The sequence below is a fragment of the Panthera tigris genome, chromosome B3 (genome assembly GCF_018350195.1).
Source record: "Panthera tigris isolate Pti1 chromosome B3, P.tigris_Pti1_mat1.1, whole genome shotgun sequence".
In the NCBI taxonomy this organism is placed as follows: Eukaryota; Metazoa; Chordata; class Mammalia; order Carnivora; family Felidae; genus Panthera; species Panthera tigris.
The window spans coordinates 891,393-912,531 of record NC_056665.1 but is presented as its reverse complement, the minus strand read 5'-3'; the positions used below and the strand labels follow the sequence as shown (position 1 = coordinate 912,531).

At 62.6% G+C, this 21,139-nt stretch overlaps 1 protein-coding gene across 9 annotated transcripts in view; it reads left to right on the top strand.

Moving 5' to 3' along the window:
• Positions 1 to 20,893, top strand: part of RASGRF1 (Ras protein specific guanine nucleotide releasing factor 1) — a 102,575-nt gene extending 81,682 nt beyond the window's left edge. For 5 of the 9 annotated variants that reach the window (XM_042987862.1, XM_042987867.1, XM_042987868.1 and 2 more), the window contains 8 exons: positions 1,653 to 1,713; positions 4,755 to 4,858; positions 5,985 to 6,069; positions 8,873 to 9,070; positions 12,855 to 12,934; positions 18,390 to 18,507; positions 19,366 to 19,434; positions 20,421 to 20,893. In XM_042987862.1, coding sequence (XP_042843796.1) covers positions 1,653 to 1,713; positions 4,755 to 4,858; positions 5,985 to 6,069; positions 8,873 to 9,070; positions 12,855 to 12,934; positions 18,390 to 18,507; positions 19,366 to 19,434; positions 20,421 to 20,513 — 808 coding nt within the window. In that variant the 3' untranslated portion in view covers positions 20,514 to 20,893. The other 4 variants (XM_042987865.1, XM_042987863.1, XM_042987864.1 and 1 more) reach the window with 4 other exon arrangements.
• The last annotated feature ends 246 nt before the right edge of the window (positions 20,894 to 21,139 follow it).

Genomic DNA, 21,139 nt, shown 5'->3' with positions numbered 1-21,139 from the left:
GTGCAGGGGAGCATCCTTGGGCTGCCAGGGGGGGAGGCACCCGGCTTCTGCATCCAGGCCACCCGGGGTCCGTGTGTCCTTGACCCCCTCTCCCGCCAGGCCCGGGATGCCCTTGTGGCAGGAGCCAGGCTGCTCTGCATCCACACCTGCCAAGTCCTGTCTGGTCTGAGCTCCCTTTTACGGCAGCCCCTGGGGGCACAGGGCTGTGAAGTCTTAGTCAAGGTCAAACAGAATTTTGCCCTCACGCCCCCCCCCCCAACCGCCGGCCTCTCCTGCTGGGCAGCCGGGAGTCAGGCAGCCTGTCTGAGCCGGCGAAGCCGGTGACTCGCTGTGGCCTCGGACGGACCCCTCCCTCGGCCTCCTTTCCTTCCTGTAAAATGGGTGAGCAGCACGCACTCCGGGGGCTGTGGTGAGGCAGGGGTGAGGTCACGCTATCACTTCTGCAGGTCACCGGTGGGTGTCATGCTGCTCGTCTGGCTGACCTGGTCCACCCCCAGCCCTGCCCGGGGGCCAGGGCTCAGGGCTCAGGGTCAGGTTCCTCCTCCCCACTTCCTGCCTTCTCTGCCTGAGGTCTCGGTCTCTGATCCCCACTTGCAGCCACTTGCCTGAGGCCGGAGTCTCCTGCCCTCCTCCTCCCACACCATCCACCTTGCTTGCCCGGGGCCGTGCCGTCGCTTCCCGGGGTTTGAAGTCCCGCAGGGTCTTTCAGGCTTCTCTCACCCTCAGCAGCCCCTGCACCCGCATCCGCACCTACACCACACCTGCACCCGTGTCACCCACACCCGCGCAGTCGGCCCCCAGGCTCTTGGTCTGTCTTCTGCGTGGGAGTGCGCTGGGCCCCTGAGCCCGCCGACCAGAGCCCCCTCCGCCTCGGGTGCAGCGAGATGACCTGGCCAGCGTCGGCGGCCCTGCTGGGAATGGCACGTGCACAGGCCACACGTTCTCTGTGCGATGGCCTCCCGGGCTAGAAGTTTACGTAAAATGCCTTTTGTGGGGCGGACATCCAGTCGGTCCGAGTCTGTCTGCCCACGGCCCGCGGGTCCCTGGCGTCATCCTCTGCCCCCGGCGGTCACAATGCCGTCACGGTGGGAACAAAGCACTTAGGCCTGACTCGATCCACCCTGGCTCCCCACCAGGGCCCGATGCCCACTCCGCCATCCCCGGCCGCCTCTGTCCCTCCGTCCGAAGGGCTCCGCAGCTCTCCTGCCCGCTCTGTCCTCGGGGCCTGGAGCTCCTTCCCCACGTTCATCCTGTCATTCCACGGCTCTCCGCGAGAGCCTGGCTGCAAGCCCGCCCTGGGCCGGGGCCGGGGCCAGAGCTGTGGGGTGGACACATCAGATACCACCCCGCCCTCGGGCTCCTGGCCGGGGGTGGCCCACAGCCTTCCCAACACCAGGACACCGGGGGCTGAGAGCACAGGGGCCTGGGGCTGACGGAGCCCGGGAGGGTCAGACAACGGAGTCCTGGAGGACAGGCCATCGGGGAGGTTGTGGCATGGTGGGCTCACGGCACAGGAACCACAGAGCAGAGGCAGGGGGAGGGGTAAAGTGGGGGGTCTACGGGGCGCTCACCCCGTGGCGATGGGGTGGGGCGCCCTAGAGGTGAGGGGGGTAGGGGCCGCACGGGGCTCACCGTGCTGTCTCGCCCCCTAGGACTCTGACCCAGGACGACCCGGGTGACAACCAGGTCACGCTGGAGGAGATCACACAGATGGTGAGCCGGGCCCCCTGATGGCGCCCAGTCCCGTCCTGTGCCGGCTCCCCAGGGCGGGCGTCCCAGAGCACACAGGCAGATGACTGGGGGCAGCAGAGACCAGTTCTCAGAGTGCTGGGGGCCAGGAGCCCACAAGGAAGGTGGCGGCTGGGGCCCCGAGGACGGTCCTTCCCGCCTCTTCCAGCTCCTGGTGGCCCCACAGTCCTCGGCTTGTGGCCGTGGGTCTCTGATGCCTGCCTCCTCCCTGTCTTTCCTCCACACGTCTGTCCCTGTGTCCACACTGCTCCCTCTTACAGATGCCAGTGCTGTTGGATCAGTCCCCCACCCCGTGTCCTCATCTCACCCGGGCACATCTACGAAGACCTTGTGTCCCAATGAGGTCGCGTCCCAGTTGCCAGGGGTTAGCAGCACCTCTGTTTCGGAGGGAGGAAATTCGGCCCGCGACACTCCCGCCCCTCCTCTCTTCACCTCTGCCCCCGCCCCAGCCCCTCAGCTCCTTCTCTGCTCACCTGTCCCTGGAGGGGGCAGGTCAGAGGTCAGGCAGTGGTCGGTGCGTGCTAGACTGAGACGCGAGGTGCTCTTCCCTACGGCAGCGAGTTCGCATCCTCACCGCGTTCACGACGAGGCGGCTGAGGGTGGGGGAGGTGACGGGCCTCACCCGAGGTCACGGTGTCAGCTCAGGGGGATCTCCAAAGTGGGCGCTGGTTCACACACCTCACCGCCTCATCCCTGAGAGGCAGGTGCAACTCGCCCTGCCCGGAAACGGGGGAGCCCAGGGGAGCTCGGTGCTTCCCACAAGGAGTAGGGGGCTGACGGTGTTCCACGCCGTGGAGGGGAATGATGGTCTCGCGTGCTCCCAGGGCCTGGCCGGGCCCACTGCCTTCTCCGGGTCAGGGATGTGCCCCGTGTGCCCTCCCAGCATGCCACCGTGAGCCACCCCAGAGTCCTGGGCCCCTGCCACCACGGTGGCCAAGGAAGCTCAAGGCAGACTGGTTTTGACCCCCACCTCAGGTAGAGGCGGCACCCCCCCCCCCATGCTGCCTCACCTCTCAAACCGGCTGACTGACCTCCTGTGCTTTCTGCACTCAGTGTGGGGACTCAGGACTCGGGGCTCTGGGCCCACTGCTACCCCCCCCTCCTGACTCCAGGCCCTGGGCATGGGTGAGGCCCCCCACGGGGGAGCACCTGCCTACACGGGGCCCACGTCCTGCCCCCCGAGCGCACTCCGGCTGGTGCCCTCGGGCAGGGAAGTTGTTCATGTACAGTCACCAGATTGACCCTTGGGGCCAGGATGCTGGGTGAACCCTGGGAGACACTGGCTCCTTCCTGGCGCCTCTCTGCAGGGGCTAGACCGCACTCGTCCTGTTTCCCACCGGACCAGAATGTTTGCCTTCAGGAGCGGGAGAGCCCTTGTTCCCGGCGAGCAGCCTGCAGCTCTTGGGAACAGAGCACCGCTGAGCCGCCCTCAGCCCCGCCCTGACTTGTTCCCAGTGCCCTGAGAGCCTGTGGGGGCACAGTCTGTGTGGACGAGGCCCCCATGGCCTCACCAGAGAGCCCAAGGACTTTTGCAGTGAAACTTTGACAGGCCCCGTGACAGGTGGAGGAAGGTGGAGGTCTGAGCTCTGGTTCAGGGTCCCCTTCTTTCCTAGGTGACCAAGAGGGAACAGGGTCCACTTGCTGAGCAAATCTTCTGGCCAAGTCTCTCTGCCCCTGGGCCGACCCCCACAGGCCTCTCCCCAGCGGAGGCCAGCCACTGGCCCTCAGCCCTGATGGATCAGCTATCCTGGGCCTTTGGAAGTGGGCTGGGCTGCCCACCTGCCTGCCGGGGGCTCCCCCACATGAGGGTCCTTCCCCCAAAACACCGCACCCTGGGTGGCATCTACGGCTGCTGTCCCCGAGTCCCCACCGCCTTCCTGAGGACTTGTCATCCCTGATGGCTTCATGTCCCCACACTCCTGCACACAGGCTTCTGGCCTGGGGTGACTGTGCCAGGGGGACGCGTGGCTGCCCCAGCACGCACACGTGCACACGCACACACACGTGCACACGCAGACGAGAGAGTGAGTTCCTCTGCCTCCCTGCATTCTGTCTCTGCCTGGTCCTGTGTCTCTGGTCCTTCTGTCCCAGTGTCTGGCAAGGACCTGGCAGTGTGACCCTCAGTGACGCTGCTCAGGGAGTGGGAAAGAGGGAGGGAGGGAGACTGTCTCGCAGGGATGGCTTCCCCCCTTGAAACGGGATGGACCCCATGCCCTTGTGATGAGTGCAGCTCTGGGGGGCTCAGCCCAGCCCGGGGGCCCCTGGGGAGAGTAGCTGGCCCCTTCGTCCCACGCGGCCTAGTTGGAGGTCGGGGTGATCCTTGCTGCTGGTTCTTCTGCCGGTGGACACAGGCCCCTCCCAAGGCCAGCAGACTCCCTCCCCTCCCTTCCACTGCCACCGCGCCCCCGGAGCCAGCAGACCTTCCATGAGGCCTCCCCATGTCCACCTCTTATCAAATCCCTGCCACGGGGACCTTGGACCCCTCGCAAGTGTTTCCCGTGGCCAAGGGGCCCAGGTGGTGGCACCTGTAAGGGTAGTGTCCATGGAAGCCCCCAGAGACATGAGAACCCCAAGACAAAGGCCAGACAGCCACCTTCTGGGCCCAGGACAGGAACACTGCCCCAGGAGACTGTCACACCTGTGAGTCCACACCTGCTGATGAGTTTTAAAAGGAAAGGTTACAGAAGCGGGTATGGGTCCAGACAGAATCTGAAGGAGGAGACGGGTCGCTGGGAGGTCACAGGCCCCAGGCCCAGCCAGTGACCCAGTCGTGATCCTCGGGAGCCTCTCTTGTCTCATTCATGCTCTGGGGCAAGGTGGACCCGTTGCAGGGGAAGCGGTGACTCAGGAGCACGGGTGCACACTCGGGGCACCGCGAGGTCCCGGCTCCCTTTGCCCTTTCCTCCTCTCCCTCCCTGCACCCGCCAGCCACCCGCTCACCAGGGGTCACAGCGGGGAAGTGGCCAGAAATCGGGAAGGGCCTGACTCAGGACTTGCTCCCTCAGGCAGAAGGCGTGAAGGCAGAGCCCTTTGAAAACCACTCAGCCCTGGAGATCGCCGAGCAGCTGACCTTGCTGGACCACCTCGTCTTCAAGAAGATCCCTTACGAGTGAGTGGGTGCGGGCGCGGGCCCTCCCTCCTCCTCCCCGGGAGTCGGCTTTGGCTGTGCCCCGGGAACACGCGCAGGAGGCTCCCAGAGCCACGTGAATTCTCCGCAGGAGGAACAGAAATGTGTAAATGCGTGTGTCGGCAGGCACGAGGGAGGGTCCTCTTTGCCGGCCCCAAGGGCCCACCTTACTGTGAGCTGCACGCGCACACACGTGCGTGCTTTTCCAAAAGCATCTCCGACTCCGCATTCCTACTCTGCAGGTCTGGGAAAGGAGTGTGTGTGTGCTCCCCCCCTGGGAGCAGAGCGTGGGGACGGCCCCGTGGTCTGGTGCACCTGCCCTGGTTTTCAGTTTTCACGTTTATGTCTGAACTGGGGGCAAACCTCCTTGTGAGTCACTGTTGCCGTGAGTTCCTGCCAAGGGCCCGAGAAGAGCTTCCCGAGATTGGCGTCTCTGGGTCTGAGGCTTCTGGTCCCTGCTTTCCAGAAAGGCGGCCCCGCCTGAAACTCCCCAAGGCCCTCGCTCGCGAGCGTGGAGGGTGGGAACCCGCCTCTTACCCCGGATGCGAAGCAGGTGTCACTCCCGAAAGGCTCCCTGTGGGAGGAGAAGCAGATTTCTGAAACACAGCTCACTCCCCTCCTGCCCACGGCACCCTGCCCGGGTCCCCCACGGTCACAGCCAAGCCCAGAGCTTCCCTGGGAGGCTCGGGCCGTGTGGGGGGGCCCGTGAGGTCGCCGTCCCGGAACACACAGCCGGCTTGGCCTGCAGGCCCCTCTGTCCTTCTACTCGGCCCGTGTTGCGCCTCTGTCCCTGTCCTGCAGACAGCTTCTGCACAGGCACGCGGAGATACGAGTTCTCCGTCACAAGCAGGGCGCAGAGCGGACTCAGCCGTGACCGCGCGCTCGCTCCCACTTCTCTCCTCGTGTCGGCCTCACGACAGCCCCGTGAACAAAATAGTCACTGATCCCATTTCACAGATGAGGGGACTGAGGCCGCGAGCCCAGGGTCCTGTCCTCTCCGGGGCTGTACAGAAAGTTACTCCCTGAGAAAGTAGAGCCTCCAAAGGCAGAGAAAGCAACACCATCATCCGTGCAAACCTCACCCGCCCGGTGTCCTTCCTTCCCTCAGGGAGTTCTTTGGACAAGGCTGGATGAAGCTAGAGAAGAATGAGCGGACCCCTTATATCATGAAAACCACGAAGCATTTCAACGACGTGAGTACGGTGGAGGGGGTGGGGGGGAGGCGGTGCCCTTCTGTCCCGGGTTTTCCTTCCGCAGGCCCCTCAGGGTGCCAGGTGGAGGACAGGTTCCCCGCGAGGCTAGCGCCTGACCGTCTGCAGTTTGTGTGCATCGTGACCCCACGAGCCCTAAGGGATGGGGGCTGTTACCCCCACGTTGGTCTAAGGAAAGCCGGGCTCTCAGGGCCCTTGCCCTGGGGGCTCCTGAGTCATGTCTGGGAAGCAAGGAAAAGTCCTCCCCCAGCACGCAGCCCTGCCCCAGCCCCTGAACCACAGGCCCTTGCACCCAGCCTGGAAAGAGCCCCGAGGGCACCTGCGTTGGCCTCTAAGTTCCCCTGAGCTGAGTCATCCCCCCCAAGGGAAGGCCCTTGAGGAAGGAGCTGCACACGATTCCACTAGTCCTGACCTCCTGGCCAGGCTCCCTGGTCAACACCCGCATCAGGGAGGGTCTGCGGCAGCGGGAGGAAAAGAGAGACACGGCCACGCTGCAGCTTGGGGTCAGGACCCCCGTAGGGCACCCAGCAACAGACAGAACCCAGGCCACACGTCCAGCTAGAGACAGTGCGCGAAGCAGGTGGGCAGGTCCTGGGAACGCGCGGCAGCCCCGGGTGGCAAAACCCGGCCCCTCGCCCTCCCCCCGGCTCCCGTGTGCGCCCAGGACCGAAGTGAGCCAAGGGCGGGGCATGAAACCAGTGTTTGCTGCCCGTGTGCGGCATGCCAGGCACTGTGCCCAGGGCTTTGCAAGCATGGTCTCATTTACCCCTGTTATTCTCACTTTGTGAATGGGGAAACTGAGGCCCAAGGGGGGTCAGTTTCATCCCCAACATCACACGGCAAGACAGCCTGCCTCCGAGGGCCGCCCTCATCACCACCTGGCGTCTGGCCATCTCTCTTAGAATTCGCCCTGTCCCTCACACACAGAATGTGCACCTCCGTGGTGGTGACCATCACGGCCCGTGGCTGTTTCTAGATCTCTCCCCGGCTGGGTCTGCAGCTTCCCACGCCGTTGTCTTACTGAGCGGCACTGACCAGGCTCTCCGGGATCAGGGCGAGGGCAGAGTGGGGGGCACCCCTGCTGCCCGCGGCCCCCTTGCGGCAGACTTGAGTGCAAACATCGATGGTGAATCTTGGTGTTGGTTCTGAAGAGAAAGCTTCTCATTTTTCCCCGCCGAGGATAATGTTTGTCTCTTTATCAAGTTAAAGGAATTCTTTTCTCTTCTTGTTTGCTGACGGTATTTGCCACAGATCGGTACCGAATGTTATCAAAATTGCGCGCATCTATTGAGATGGTCACGGCTTACCTCCTTTAAACTGTTGATGTGGTGAACGACGGTTACAGATTTTTCTCTAATGTTCGCCCTTCCTTTCGTTCCGGGGACAGACCTAACCTGGTCGTGGCACGGCAGACAGGTGGATGTGTGATTTTCCATCTCGTGTCATCTGCATCTGCTTTTGGCATCAAGGTTATACTGGCTTCATAGAGTACGTTGTGAGATACTCTTTTTTTTTTTTCTATTTTCTGGAAGGTTTCACAGAGGTATTCCTTTAAAAAATTAGTATAACTTGGGGCACCTGGGCAGCTCAGTTGGTTAAGCGTCCGACTTCAGCTCAGGTCATGATCTCGTGGCTCGTGGGTTCGAGATGCACGTCGGGCTCTGTGCTGACAGCTCGGAGCCGGAACCTGCTTCGGATTCTGTGTCTCCCTCTCTCTCTGCCCCTCCCCCGCTCTCTCTTTCTATCTCTATCCCTCTCTCTTTCTCTTTCTCTCTCAAAATTAGTAAATCTTAAAATTGTTTTCAAGAGTTACGACATATGTACTATTTCATGTTTTCGTTCCTCCCTAATTCTCTTCAGTGGTTTTCCATTCTTAAATAGTTTTCCAAGCCATCCTTTGGACATACATCCTTCAGAAATTGTATTTGAGAAGATGTCTTGGCAGTAAAGGCCTACAGTTTTCATTCACCTGCACATGTCCTTTTCTTAATTGTTTGTAACAAGTAGTCTTCTTTTTTACTTTTTTTTAATAATTATAAATTCATAGGACGTTTCGGAGAAGAGCACAGGGTGAGCCAGCTGCTGCCCCAGCTCTGTGTGTTTCTTGCTCCCTGACTCCCCAGGTCCCGCCCACATCTGATTTGTGCGTGTGTGTGTGTGTGTGTGTGTGTTCACTGAGGGCAGGGGGACCTCTGCCACTTTATGTGTGAGCCCAGTGATGACACAAGGTGTGGGTCCCCTCCAAGCCCCAGCCGTGTGGGGGAGACGGTCTCGGAGCTGGGCTCCTCCTCATTCTTCCAGGCGAACCGTGCGATCACTTTGTCAGGCCCTCAAGAGAGCTCTCATTGTGTGTTTTATTGGGTCACGTTGAAGTCACGTATTAGTTGAGAAAAATGGCGTATTTATATTCTCCTTTGGGAATTGGATCTTGTTCTTCGTAATCCAAACCTTTTATGACCTTTGGTCAATTGTTTTCATGCAGCGTCTTCGGAAATCCTCAGATATTTAAGTTCTTAGGTAGTTTACACATTCCCCTAGGAATTTTGAGAATATTCTCCATGGTGTTTTCTAGTTGGTATTGCCAGTGTATAGGAAAACTCGTTATTACGTGTCGAGTGTTTAACCAGCCACCCTCATGAGCTCTGTTAGTTGTTCTGGTAGTTTTCCAGTGTATCCTTTTGGGATTTTCAAACGGGCAGTCATATAATCTGCAAGCAATGGTGATTTATCATCTCTGCAATACTTAGCCTCTTGTTTTTTCTTGTCTCATCGCATGGGCTTAAAGATCAGTAACTTGATTGCTTCAGAGATCATCCGCAACGAGGACATCAACGCGAGAGTGAGCGCCATCGAGAAGTGGGTGGCCGTGGCCGACATATGCCGCTGTCTGCACAACTACAACGCCGTCCTGGAGATCACCTCGTCCATGAACCGCAGCGCAATATTCCGGCTGAAAAAGACGTGGCTCAAAGTCTCCAAGCAGGTGCGGCGGGAAGCCGGCGCCATCGCCTGCCTGGGGCCGGGCCGGGGCCGGGGCGCCAGAGTGCTGGCCTCCGGACACCGGAGGTGGGTGGAGGACAGGGTGGAGGCCAGCGCTTCCTCGTAAGCCCTCTTCCGGGAGAACCTCTTCTCCTGTATCACCTGAGACCAGGTATCGGGCCCGCATATGTGGTGCTGGGACCCATGAGACTTCAATTCCCACTTGAGAATTAATGCTCCAAAGACGAAGGTGGAATGGTCCCGATACTCTTGTCCTTGGGTTGGGACAGAAGGGTGGATGCCACTCTGGATCTGCAGGGTCGCCGGGACGGGGCCGGACGAACTTGCAGATCCCTTCCCAGGTCTCTGATTTCTCTGGCCCTTCTGGCCGCCAGGGAGTCCGCTGGTCCCTGTTACCCATGGGTAGTTGGTGACCTTAAATGGGAGCTTGATCCTTATTCACTCAGAACATGATTCTTCCCTGGGAATGAAGTTCCCTACACTGAGGTCACGAGGAGGTCCCCGAGGCCCTAAGAGGAGGGTCAGTGGGGCACTCGGGCCACCTCCTTGGTGCACATGGTGTATGCCCGGACCCCAGCCTGCACGTGTGCAGGAGGCTGGATGGGTGCCACCGAGGGCAGGGTAAGCCTCCAAAGATACCAGTGACTTGGCCACAGCGTCTGGTCCTACGACTGGGTGGGCTGTGTGGGGCCCAGGGTCTCCAGGGCGCCTGTCTCCTCTGGATTTACATACGGTGCCCGCCTCGCTGTTCTCTTTATTGCCTGCCCCCTTACCATCCTCACGCCCGCGACAGGTCATGATTCCGCCCCCACGAGCAGGCATCGGGTCCATACATCCCTCCTCCCTAGAAAAGCAGCCAAACTCAGGAAGCCCTGGGATGCTGCCCTCCCTGCAGTGCGGTCACTCTGGCCCCAGATGACGGCGTGACTGCAGGGTGCCTCCTGCCCCCCGTGACGCCAGGCCTCTTGCCTCCTAACACACAGAGATGCCAGGGCTGGGACGGGCAATGGAAGGTGCCAGCTTGTTAGTGGGCTCCTGGAAAGAACAGAGCCTGGACGCACAGGGACTCAGGCCGCAGGCACATCTGGCCGCCCGTGGCCACAGTGCTGGGAATTCCTGAGCAGGCCGCTGCAGAACCCCCAACTCATCCGAGCCGACTCGGCCTGTCAGGGAGCAGACGGGTCTGTCGGCGGGTCTGATGGCCATTCCAGGCCCGTGTCTTTCTTCTGCCCGTTCTTCAGAACGGTGCTGTCTTCTCCGGAGGCTCCCACCACAGTGGGGGCTCCGTAACTCTTGGCCTCATTCTTCAGCATCACCCTTATTGTAGAGTTGGGAGGGAACCTCCTTAACCATCCCGAAGTCTCCCGCTGTCTCAAGAGGGTGCACAGGGAGGGCAGTTAGAGATCAAGACTAACGGCCAGGCCTGCGTTCTCGGATGTCATTCAGGACCCGGGCATCGGCGATGCCTCGGAAAGCACATCGGGCTCACACGCCCTGTGGCGGCCTCGCCCAGCCCTCAGCTTGCACGTCTGCGCGGCGCCTGGCCCGCACCGGCCCGGGCAGGATTGCTGCGTCTCTGCAGGTATCCCGTGGATACTTGTGACCCCCACCCCCAGGCCCCTGGAACGGCCACGTGTCTTAGAGGCGTGAGGTGTAGCCCCAGCAGATAGTTGTTATCATTGGCTCGAATGTGCCTGAAGCAGAAAAGCATTCTGTCCAGTCCAGGCCAGCCCTTGGCTGGAGCCGAGCAGTCAGGCTCAGTCAGGGACTTCTGGCTCCGTTTCCCTGTTCTCTCCTTCCCTCCCCCAGCCTCTCTGAAAGGGTGTCCCCCTCCAGGAGAGGACGGATGGCGCCCCTCCGTGGGGCGGCGCGGGTGACTGCCGGATCTGCGTGTCTCCTCTCTGGAGGACAGTTGTGTCTCAGTAGGGACAGAAATCTCTCCTCGGCTGCCAGTACTCTGGGGCTCCTCTGGGAGGGAGCAGCCTTGGCCGTCAGGAAGCATTCTGTTTGGTGAAGAAGGAAGATGGGATCTTCCTTCAGGAGGTTCTGTGACCACCTTCCTTCTCAACACAACAAGGCCGGCCCCTTGCTCGGTCTCTGGTTTCAGCGACATGTTCCAAGGGCTCCCTTGTTTCCACCCTCCCGGCAGAGATGCCCAGAATCCCAGGGGCCTGGGTCCCATTGAGCACCAAAGGACGGAAACTCCTGGCCCGGCCGCTTCAAGCTGGAACTCACTTTGTAAGCGGCGGCGGCGGGAATATCCAGGGGCCTCCCAGGCTGCAAAGCTCCTTCCTGGACAGCAGGACACCCCAGAGGAGCACAGATGTGGAAGGAGTCTGAGCGTGCCCATCTCAGAGCCACAGATCGGTCCCAAGTGTCTACCCAGTCCCCCACACACATCAGAATATCCCCCATGTATCCTCAGGACCGCTAGCATGGTGATACTTCATCCGGAGCTAAGTGGCCAGCGGGGCCTACCCTCCCATTTTCCAGATTGAAAGTGGAGGCCAGCCAGGGAACAGGAGCGGTGTCTGTGGGCTTGCGGAGGGTGTGTGCAGAGCTGCTGTGGCCCCAGGGCCAGGACACTGGGCCCCCACATCTGGTCTCCGGCTGCCTCGGGGCCATTCCTCTGCAAGCGAGTGGGGAGGAGGAGGGGGCGGGCCCAGCTCTGGAGAGAGAAGTCTAGAAAGTACAGGAGAAGCGGAGGCCCAGGGCCGCGGTTGACGTGGGCACCAGGCTGCTGCGGGCCGGTACCTGAGGGCGGCTGCGTCAGGGGCACAGAATCACGGCCCGTGGCTGTGTCTCCGCCACCAGGTCCACACGCATTTCTGCTTTGAGCGGGGCTGGTCAGGACCAGCTGACGGCTCCCCATCCAGGGGGAAGCAGACTGGATGGGCCCCTCGAGGACCACACCCCGGTCCCTTCTCCCTTCTGAATCAAGTCTCAGTGTCGCTTTCTGCAGGCAGATTTCTCAGGAACGTCTGGCCCAAAGCTGAGGGGTGTGCTCGGCCCGTGTGACCAGCGTCCCCTCCAGGCCATGTGCGCACAGCTGGCCTCCAGCGCCCGTTCTCGGCCACGGCCTGGATTTTGAGGGCGGGAGCTGGAGAGGTGGGGTCGCTAAGCCACGTCGCTGTTGCATAAGTGAGGGACCCGGGGACCGCCAAGACCAAGGGGCCCCTGGCCGGCAGGGAAAGGACCGCAAAGCCAGACCCTGGGCAGCCTCCGTGGCTCCCGTCTGCTCCCTGCAGACAAACGGGACCCTCAGCTGGGGGCTCACTCTTCCCCATCACGGTCTTTTCTTCTAGGTGATCAGTTCACCTGTCATCTTTTCTCCTGATTCTTACGTTAGTGCGGCGTCCTGAGATACACAGGTGTGGTTCTGTGCCCGCACCCTTGGCCGCATCCCTGGGGTTGAGGGCACAGGAAAGGCCACGGAAGTGAAGCCACGGCCACTGCTGCGCTCTGCTCCGGAGGGCCCCTTGCAGTTACCCGGTCCCACCGCCACCCCGGTATCCGGGTCCGTGTTTGCAAGGGTGAGACCGGCACTCAGACCCCCCCCGTCGCCACCCCCGTGCTTCTGAAGGGTGAGAGGACAAGGGTCCGTGGCTGACTCTTCAGGAGTTGGGGGGCGGTCCCCGGAAACGCCCTGCCCTGCGAGGAGGCAGAGCAGGGGCGGCCCCGGAGCCCGAGGGCGGCCTGTGGACCGTGGGCCGGTGCCTCGGGCCCCTGCGAGCCGCGCGTTAGTAAATGCTTCTGATTCTTTCTAGACAAAAGCTTTGATTGACAAGCTCCAAAAGCTTGTGTCATCAGAGGGCAGATTTAAGAATCTCAGAGAAGCTCTGAAAAAGTAAGTGTGTGCCATTTTGTCACCGTTATTTTTCAAATCGTAGACCGCATTGCGGAGGCCTCCACGCGCCCCGTCTGGCTGCAGCAGGAGGTCCGTGTGTCTGTCTGTCCGTCCGTCTACCCACGCGGCCCCTGGGCTCCCCAGACCTCTAGGGTGGGTCGGCTTGGTCCTCCACTGTCTGCTAAAGCCATCCCAGTCTCCGGGGCAGTTCCCGGCGAGGGGAGGGGCAGCACGCCCGAGTCCCAGCGCGCGGGATGGCCGTGGCCCCAGACGCCTCGACGCTGACGCACACACATCCCCACAGTTCAGTGTTTCCGACATCAGGGAAGGTTGTGAGGTCAAGGTGTTTACTTAATGGGATCGCGTTTTCCCGTTTTCGTTGAGAATTAGTCATGGGAACAGGTGCGGTTTGCACAAACGGCATCTGGGAATCGGAGAACACAGATTTGCCGATGTCGCACCTGACCGCTGGCAAGGCGGGCAGGTCGTCACTAGAGCAGGACCACGCCACGCTGAGGGGCCGTCTCGTGCCACGTGGGCTGTTGAGCGGCAGCCCCGGCCCCTGCCCACCAGATGCCAGTGCCTTCCCCAAGTCGTGACGACCAGAGATGCCCCCAGACGTGGCCAAGTCCCCGGGAGAGGCAGTCGCCCCCGAGGAGGCCCGCCACCGTGAGGCGGGTCCTCCCGTCCCGTTCCTCCAGACAAGGACACTGAGGCGCTAGTGGCCGTCACAGAGCCGTGTGGCCGCGGTGACAGAGCCAGACCCTGGCCCAGGCGGCCTGCAAGGCCAGTGCTCTGCGGTTCGCCCGAGGGCCCAGGCCCTCCCAGCGCATCGGCCTCAGCCCCTTGGGGCGCACGGCGGCCACAGGCTCACGCGCGAGGGCTCTGGGGTCACCCCCGCTCACTCGCTCGCTCGCTATGCGCCCGCGGCCTCTGCGTTAGTCCCTGCCGTCCTTGGCGAGACCCCGGGGCCGCCCCCAGTCCCGGCTCCCTGCAGAGCGCCTCTCCCGCCTGTCGTGCGGAATCACGAGGCCACTGCCCCCGGGGCCCGGGGACCGCGTCCAGCCCTTGGCACACCCGCGCCCCGCCCGTGTGCCCTCATTTCCCTCCCGCCGCACGCGGGCCGTCTTCCACCACCTCCGTGTGCCATTGCTGCGTTCATCTCCACCGTGTTCGTCCTCAGACAGATGCCCCGCCATCTGTGCTGTCTCTGTCACGCTCGGGCCCCCCGGAGCCCGTGGGCTGTGCTTGTGCGGGCCGCCTCACCGCGCATTCACCCACCTGTCCGTCTGCCGGGCACCCTTCCATCCGCCTCCCGCCCATGGCTTCCTTGTCTGCCGTCGCCTCCGTGGCCTGGGTCTGTCTCGGTAACCGCCCCCACCCCCCACCCCCGTCTTCCCTCTTTCCCGGGGGCTCCGGTCAGCCTGTCCCAGACGCCTCTGCTCCGGGCTGCAAGGGGGTGGGGGACCTCAGGCATTCAGGAGCTGAGACCTTTATGCAAACCGGGTTATCGCTTTATGCACACGGAGGCCACGCCCTGCAGGGGAAGGAGAGACGGGGGACGTGGGGCGAATGTGTCCTGCACCCCTTCTCCAGAGTCACCGTAGAGCTGTGCTGTGTGAACCCCGGGGTCCTGTCTCAGCAGAGGGGGGGACAGTGGTCACAGGAAGGAAGGGAGAGGTCAGTCTTGAGCACAGCCGGTGGCCTGCCCGGACGGGGCCTCCTGTGTAGCCCGTCACTGGAAAGGTTTCGTGCCCGCACGCAGGCTAGTGAATGGCCTTTCCCGGCGGAGACTTCACCCCTACGTCCTACTCCCCTCCCCTCAGCCACACTCTTAAATCCCCCCGGGCCCACCGACAGCGCGTGCCCTGTGCGCCCCCAGTCCCCTGCCCAGGGCCCCCGAGCATGCCCCCGTCTGCCCTCCTCATTCCCCGAGCCCAGAGACCACCCTTCCGGTTCCGTGCAGCAAAACGTGGCCAGGAAGTCAAGTCCTCAGTAGCATTTGGTCACCAGCCCCGCTGGGGTCAATTCTGGGATTGCCCACCGGCCTAATCTGAACCCAGCACACGTTGGCAAATCTGTACTCGGGCTCTGCTTTGATGGGAAGCCCTCGTTTGGAGGAACGCGGGGCCACGCTCCCCGCGGGCTGCGGCCGCCCTGAGCAGAGGGCTGTGGGGGACCCAGGCGGCTCGCTGACCACCAGCCCGTCGCCACCCGCCCTTCGCAAGGGACAAAATCCATCCGTGTGGACGCGAGGGGCCCAGGGGTGGCCACCAGGCCACACACTCGTTTCCACCTGTATTTTCTGCTCGTGACCACACAGCAGAGCCTAGTCTCCTGCCGAGACCACAGAGCAGTGGGTGCCCTGGTGGCAAAACGAGAGTGGACTGCGACCCCCACCCCCACTCCTGGCCCCACTGCAATTTTTCCCCCAAAATCTGAGCACCTCATTTCTCGCACTGCATGCCAGAACTGGGGCTCCAGCCCACGTGGCCAGCCCGAGTGCCCCTCACACCCTCTTGGGAGGGAGAGGAGATCCCTAAACAGGGGCAGCGAGGCGTGTGAGAGAGAGGGCCACTCCCCAGGCTGGGACAGGGCGGAGCGAGGAGAGCTGAACTCCCCACGCTGGGGCAGGGCGGAGGAGGAAGGGCTGACCCCTTGGTGGCCGGCCGGTCAGGCAGCCACAGGGAGCTTTCAGCTGCTGGGACCACGTGATCTCCCCTCCCACATGACGTCATCAAGAATTTCTTGGAAGATGGTGGGGGACCCCAGACAATCCCAGGCAAGGCCTAGATGCCAGTGTCACCAGGAGGCGGCTTCCCGCATCCAGGCGCTGCCTGGAAAACCAGAGGCCGTGTTTAGAATGGGAAGCGGGGCGTTTTTGTCTCTTCCCTAAAACAGCAGGTTACAGGCGGGTGAGGGGGTCTGTGAGGAGAGGAAGCCGCCCCGCATCCGCCCTGAGCCAGGGCAGGGCCGGACCCCGCCCGAGGGGGATGAAAATGCCCACACGGGGAGTCCAGAGCCGGCCAGGGGTCACAGGGGCGTGGCCTACAAGGAGCCCTCCGCGTGTGTCCCTTTCGTTCAGGCGCTCCCGCTGGGTCCCCACACAGTGGCAGCCTTCCGGGACCCTCCACAGCCCCGTGCTCCCCACGCCTGCCCCCAGCGCCCAGCGCCACGTCGGCAGCCCCACGCGCCGACCAGCACGGCTCTGGGTCGGGGCCGGTTGTCTGGTTACGCGGATGGGCTTGCCGTGTGCACGCGCGTGCACTAACCGTGTGTGCGCTTCCCTGGGCCCCTCCTTCCAGGCGCCTCGCCCGGAAGGCGGTGACCAGGGACAGAGCAGTGATGGGGCTGTGACTCCAGGCGCCCACCCGCCACCGTCCTACAGAGGGCTCCTGAGCCCGGTAAACGCATCAGGGGATACACGTCCACGATCAGAGGAACCCCTGACTTCCCACCGCTCTGGGCAGTCGGAGACCCTGTACGGCCTCCGGGAACGCTCTGCGTGTTCCTTCCCTGTGGCCCCGGTCCCCCCTCCCCTCCCCCCAAGACGGGGGGTCCTTCCGGCCCTCCGCGTTCCTAGTCACCGTCAAGAGCAGAAATAGCGGGCGAGCTGGGAAGCCCCTCTCGGAAGCCGCTGGCGGGTGAACCCCCCCCCCCCCCCAGCGCTGGCCACAGAGTTGCTTCTCCGTCTCCCGACTAAGTCCCACCTGCCGCCCAGACTTGGAGGATGATGGGCGGGGTCGGAGAGCCTGACCTGTGACAGTCACAGACCGTGTGGTCCCGCAGGACCCTGTGTGTCTTGTTTGTTTGTTTTTTTAAATCACAACCCAGTAAGAACACTTTTTTTTCCCCACAAATACATACATGCAAACAGCAACAAAAGTTTCACAAAACAACATGTGCTTTTGGCCCGTGTAACCAACTCAGATACTTTCTTTTATTCTACTTCTGGGTTGTTGTTGTTTTCGTTCTTTAAAAAGCTGATCAACGCTGAACGTATTTTCACCACCCAAGAAAGAGTCAAGACCTACAGGTCAGAAAACAACTCTGGCCACGGTCTCCCTCACCCCCGGGCCCACCTCCATCCCAGCTTTGCTGCTCATGTGCCGGCGGGATCCGCTCTCCGTAGCTTCCTTATAATTAACTCACGTTTTCCCCGAGGTAAATTGAAGTAAGAAGGAAAAGCGTGTCAGAACAGTAAACGGGGAACCACGAATACGAGGTTGCCACGATAAACAGACCCGGTGAAAACAAAGCGGTTTCTCGCTTCTGGCAGGGATCCTGGTATTTGCCAACACCCATCCTGAGACCTGTTGCCGTTTGTCCAAAAAAGAAAGCAACAGGGGAGGACAATGGCCAGTGTCAGAAGGCGTCAAAGCCGTACGACCGCCGGACGAAAACCGGATGTGTTTTTCCCCGCGTGCAGCCATGCTACTTCATGTAGCGTGGGCGCATCACCTAACCTGACCTCCTAGACCTGTCTGGGCAATCAGCCCCATCGTGTGAGGGCGGCTTGACCCTCGGGTCAAGGGTCACACGCCTAGCAGGCGAGGGGCAGAGGCTGGGTTTCTGTTCTTGCCCCACAGACCTCCCTGCCTCTCCTTCTTCCGGAGTGGCGGGTTGCTGCGTGGCCTCAAGGAGACAAGGTCAGAGGTCGAGGAGCGGGGGTCACCTGCCCCCGCAAGTGCGCGCGGCCAGACTGGCCGTGTCTGCGTGCTGCGCTGCGCTGAGAGGAGGCTGCGGGGCACCGTCAGGGGCACGACCCGGAGCTCTGCCAGAGCACGGTGGCCGCAAGACCCACACAAAATCGGCCCCTTTCTGGGGCCCCGCCCAGAGGCTCCAGGGCGATACCCTGTGATGAAGATGTACCAGCAGCCCCCCAAGTCGGAGCGGCGTGGTCCACCACTGCTGGGTCGTGTCTCCCAAAATGCTCCCTCCGCAAGAGGTCACTTGTTAGGGACGCTGTCCCCCAGCCCCCTGCTTAGAAGCCACTTGTAGGAGGGGACCTCGAGGGCCAGGGTTTCCTGCTCCGGGACCCCGGTGCTCAGGTGGGCAGGAGATCCCGTGGGGCAAGCGGCCGGTCGAGGCAGAGGAGGAGTGTCAAGGAGCAGAACGACACCGGGGGGCTGGGTAGCATGGCTGGCAGAATGGGGTGGGGGCTGGCAGGTCCCCTGGGGGGTGGGTCTAGAGCAGGGCTGCGTGGAGAGTTTCACGGGGGAGTCAGGCGAGGGGGCTGGGAGGGGGCCGGCCGTGGAGCCCAAAGCCTGCATCCGGGTCGGAGAGCGGACGGGTGGGGGAGGGCTTTCTGGCCCGTGGCCCATCGCCCCAGAGGACTGACCCTGAGGCGGCTGGCAACCCCAGGCCTCCAGCACATGCATGCAGGGTGTTCTGTTTCCGTAGACGCCCGTGTTTTCAAATGAAAAACGTTTGTCTAATGCCATTTGCTTCGAAGTTGTGACCCGCCCTGTGTCCCTTACCTGGGGATGTACCTCACTGACCTGGCCTTTATCGAAGAGGGGACGCCCAATTACACGGAGGACGGCCTGGTCAACTTCTCCAAGATGAGGATGGTGAGTTTCCCGGGGCAGGGCAGGGGCGCGTCAAAACCCGGGCTGAGTCCCGGGACCGCCTGGCCTGCGATCGAGCACTCGCACCCGGCAGCCTGGAGCTGGCTTCTCCGGCGAGAGCCGCCGCGGGTCCCGGAGAGGCAGAGAGGCAGACAGCACCGGGCGGGCCCCCGGCCAGCCTTACCGCGCTCCCTCGGACAGAGCCCCCTGAGGGGTCGCCCCCGCTCACAGAGGAGCAGCCTGGGGCTCGCGGGGCTCCGTGGCCCACCCGAGGTCACCCTGCGGGGGAGGGGCAGAGCCGGCCACGCGAAGCCAGTGGCAGACAGAATCCGTAGGCAGCCCCTCCCGAGTGGAAGGAGAGCGCCGGGCCGGTGTCGTGGCTCCCCCCCGCCCTTTCTCACGACACCCTCGAATGGGTTCTGCGTGATGCGGTTTCCAGTCGACACGGGGCTCCCTAGGAGGGCTTCTCTGTCACCCGCAAGCCAGAAGCACCGTCCTGGTGACAGGACGGGGCCCCCGCACCCACGCACAGTGGGCACGCAGAACGTGGCAGGTGCCCGGCTTTTGCCGAGACGTGGGCACCGTTTCGGGATGTTGGACAGCCTGCCCTCTCCGACCGAATGGTGCTTTTTCTGTCACGTAATCGACCCGTAGACTTTTTACTAGTGTCCCCCTGGACACGGATCGCTGGGGCGAGGGAGGCCGCGTGCCTCCACGGGGGCTCTCGGGAGGCGGCGTGTGTGTGAGCTAAGAGACCGACTTCGGGCTTGGCTGCCGGTGCCCCGTCCGTGCCGCGGAGCGGAGGGGCTGGGGGAGCCCGAGAGAGCAAACTGTCTTCTTGACGTGTCCTCGTCCTCGCAGATTTCTCACATCATCCGGGAGATCCGCCAGTTCCAGCAGACTGCCTATAAAATAGAACACCAGGTGAAGGTAAGCCGGACGCACTGTCCCCGTCACCCGGGCCGTCACTCGGGCACGCACTCCGTCCGTCAGTCCGTACCCCTCCCTGCACACCCAGCCCCTCTCATCCCCCGACCCCCCGGGGCCCCGCGCGAACGCCAGCGTCTCCAAGAAGCCTTCCCTCTGCCCCGACCGGCGGGGACTTCTCCCCGCTCCACGGCTGGCGCTGAGCTTGCCGCTCCCGTCTGATTTGCACCTGCCCTGGGACGGCTGGAGGTCCCGTCTGGGCCCCCTCCCAGCCAAGAGAGGCAGCGTTTACAGCATCTTTTTGGAAAGTGACGCCCCCTAGTTACAAAGTTCAGAGCTGGGAAGGGCTCGCGGTGGAAAGTCCCCCGGCCGAGTGCAGCCGTTTGTGGTGTGGTTTTCCTCCTGCCCTGGGTTTCGGAGCAAAATAATAATAATAATAATAATCACGAGGCTTTGGTTCCAAGCAAGCGACAACTGAGAGAGCCTTGAGGAGAACTTGGCGAAGCGGGGCTGCCCGTGCGGCTTGGGAGCTGCCCCTCGAAGCACCTTTACTTGTAGGAATCCAGCAGGTGACGCGGGAGGGCGGACGGAAGGGTGATTGTGTCCGCTCCGCGATCCCGCCCCGGAGCGAGCCGTGCGAGGCCGGGAGCGCGGCCTCGGTTTCCCCTTTCTCCTCTCGGGGTGAATGTCGCTCAGCCTGATGTGTATTCGGCATGAACGCTGAAAGAACACATGACCCCCTCGCCACCTAGGTCCTACGACTGACATCTTAGAGGGTTTTTTCCAAAGTACGAGCCCCAAATGCTTCACCTAGAGTTCGGCCAAGGGTGACGTCGGCCACACGTGACTTCACGTCCCCGTCAGGCGGCAGTCAGTAATAATAGCCGGCCCACGTGAAGACGCAGCGCTGGCTCAGACGCGTTCGCCCCACCCCCGCGGGGGCCCCGTGTCCCCACCGCCTGCCACTTGCCCCGCCTTCCTCTCGCCAGGTGACCCAGTACCTGCTGGACCAGTCCTTCGTCATGGACGAGGAGAGCCTCTATGAGTCTTCCCTGCGAATGGAGCCCAAACTCCCCACCTGAAGCCGGCCCGGCCCGGCCCCGGCGCCCCACGGACACACGCGGTGTGATGTGTACATAATTGTCTGGTTCCTGGATTCTCCTCTTTAGTATGTGCTTCTCCAAGAATACCAATCCGTTCTCGTTCTTAGATCCCCGTAGAACCGGAACAGGAGCCTCCGCTCCCGCCCCGCCCCCAGCCCCCGCCCCCCGCAGTGCCTGTTTCTTTCCAGCCGCGTCCGTGGCCTTCCCAGCCCCCCACTCCCTCGGACGGGGAGACGGAGCCCGTGCAGACGCCAGCCTGGGCGCCACCCGCTTCTGTCCTTCCGCGGCCCAGGCCTCCCCCCCCGTCCCCGGGCTGAGGCGGCCCCCCCCCCGGGTGCCCTCCCAGCATGTTCCATGTAGTCGTCATAACGGGGGGGTGGGGGGGTGGGGGGAGGCGGGCGGGGACCGCACCCTGAAGTCCAGTCATCCACGGATCTTCCCGCTGACGGCGATGCCAGTTTCCAAAGCAGCTTTTTCAGCCAAAACCACAGGGGTCAGAACTCTCCGTCTCCCGGTAACCTGGACGGAGGGGGTCCTCTCCGCTGAGAACCACGCCCCGCGACACCAGCACACCACCTTGTGCGGGCCCCACGTGCTCCCTGCTC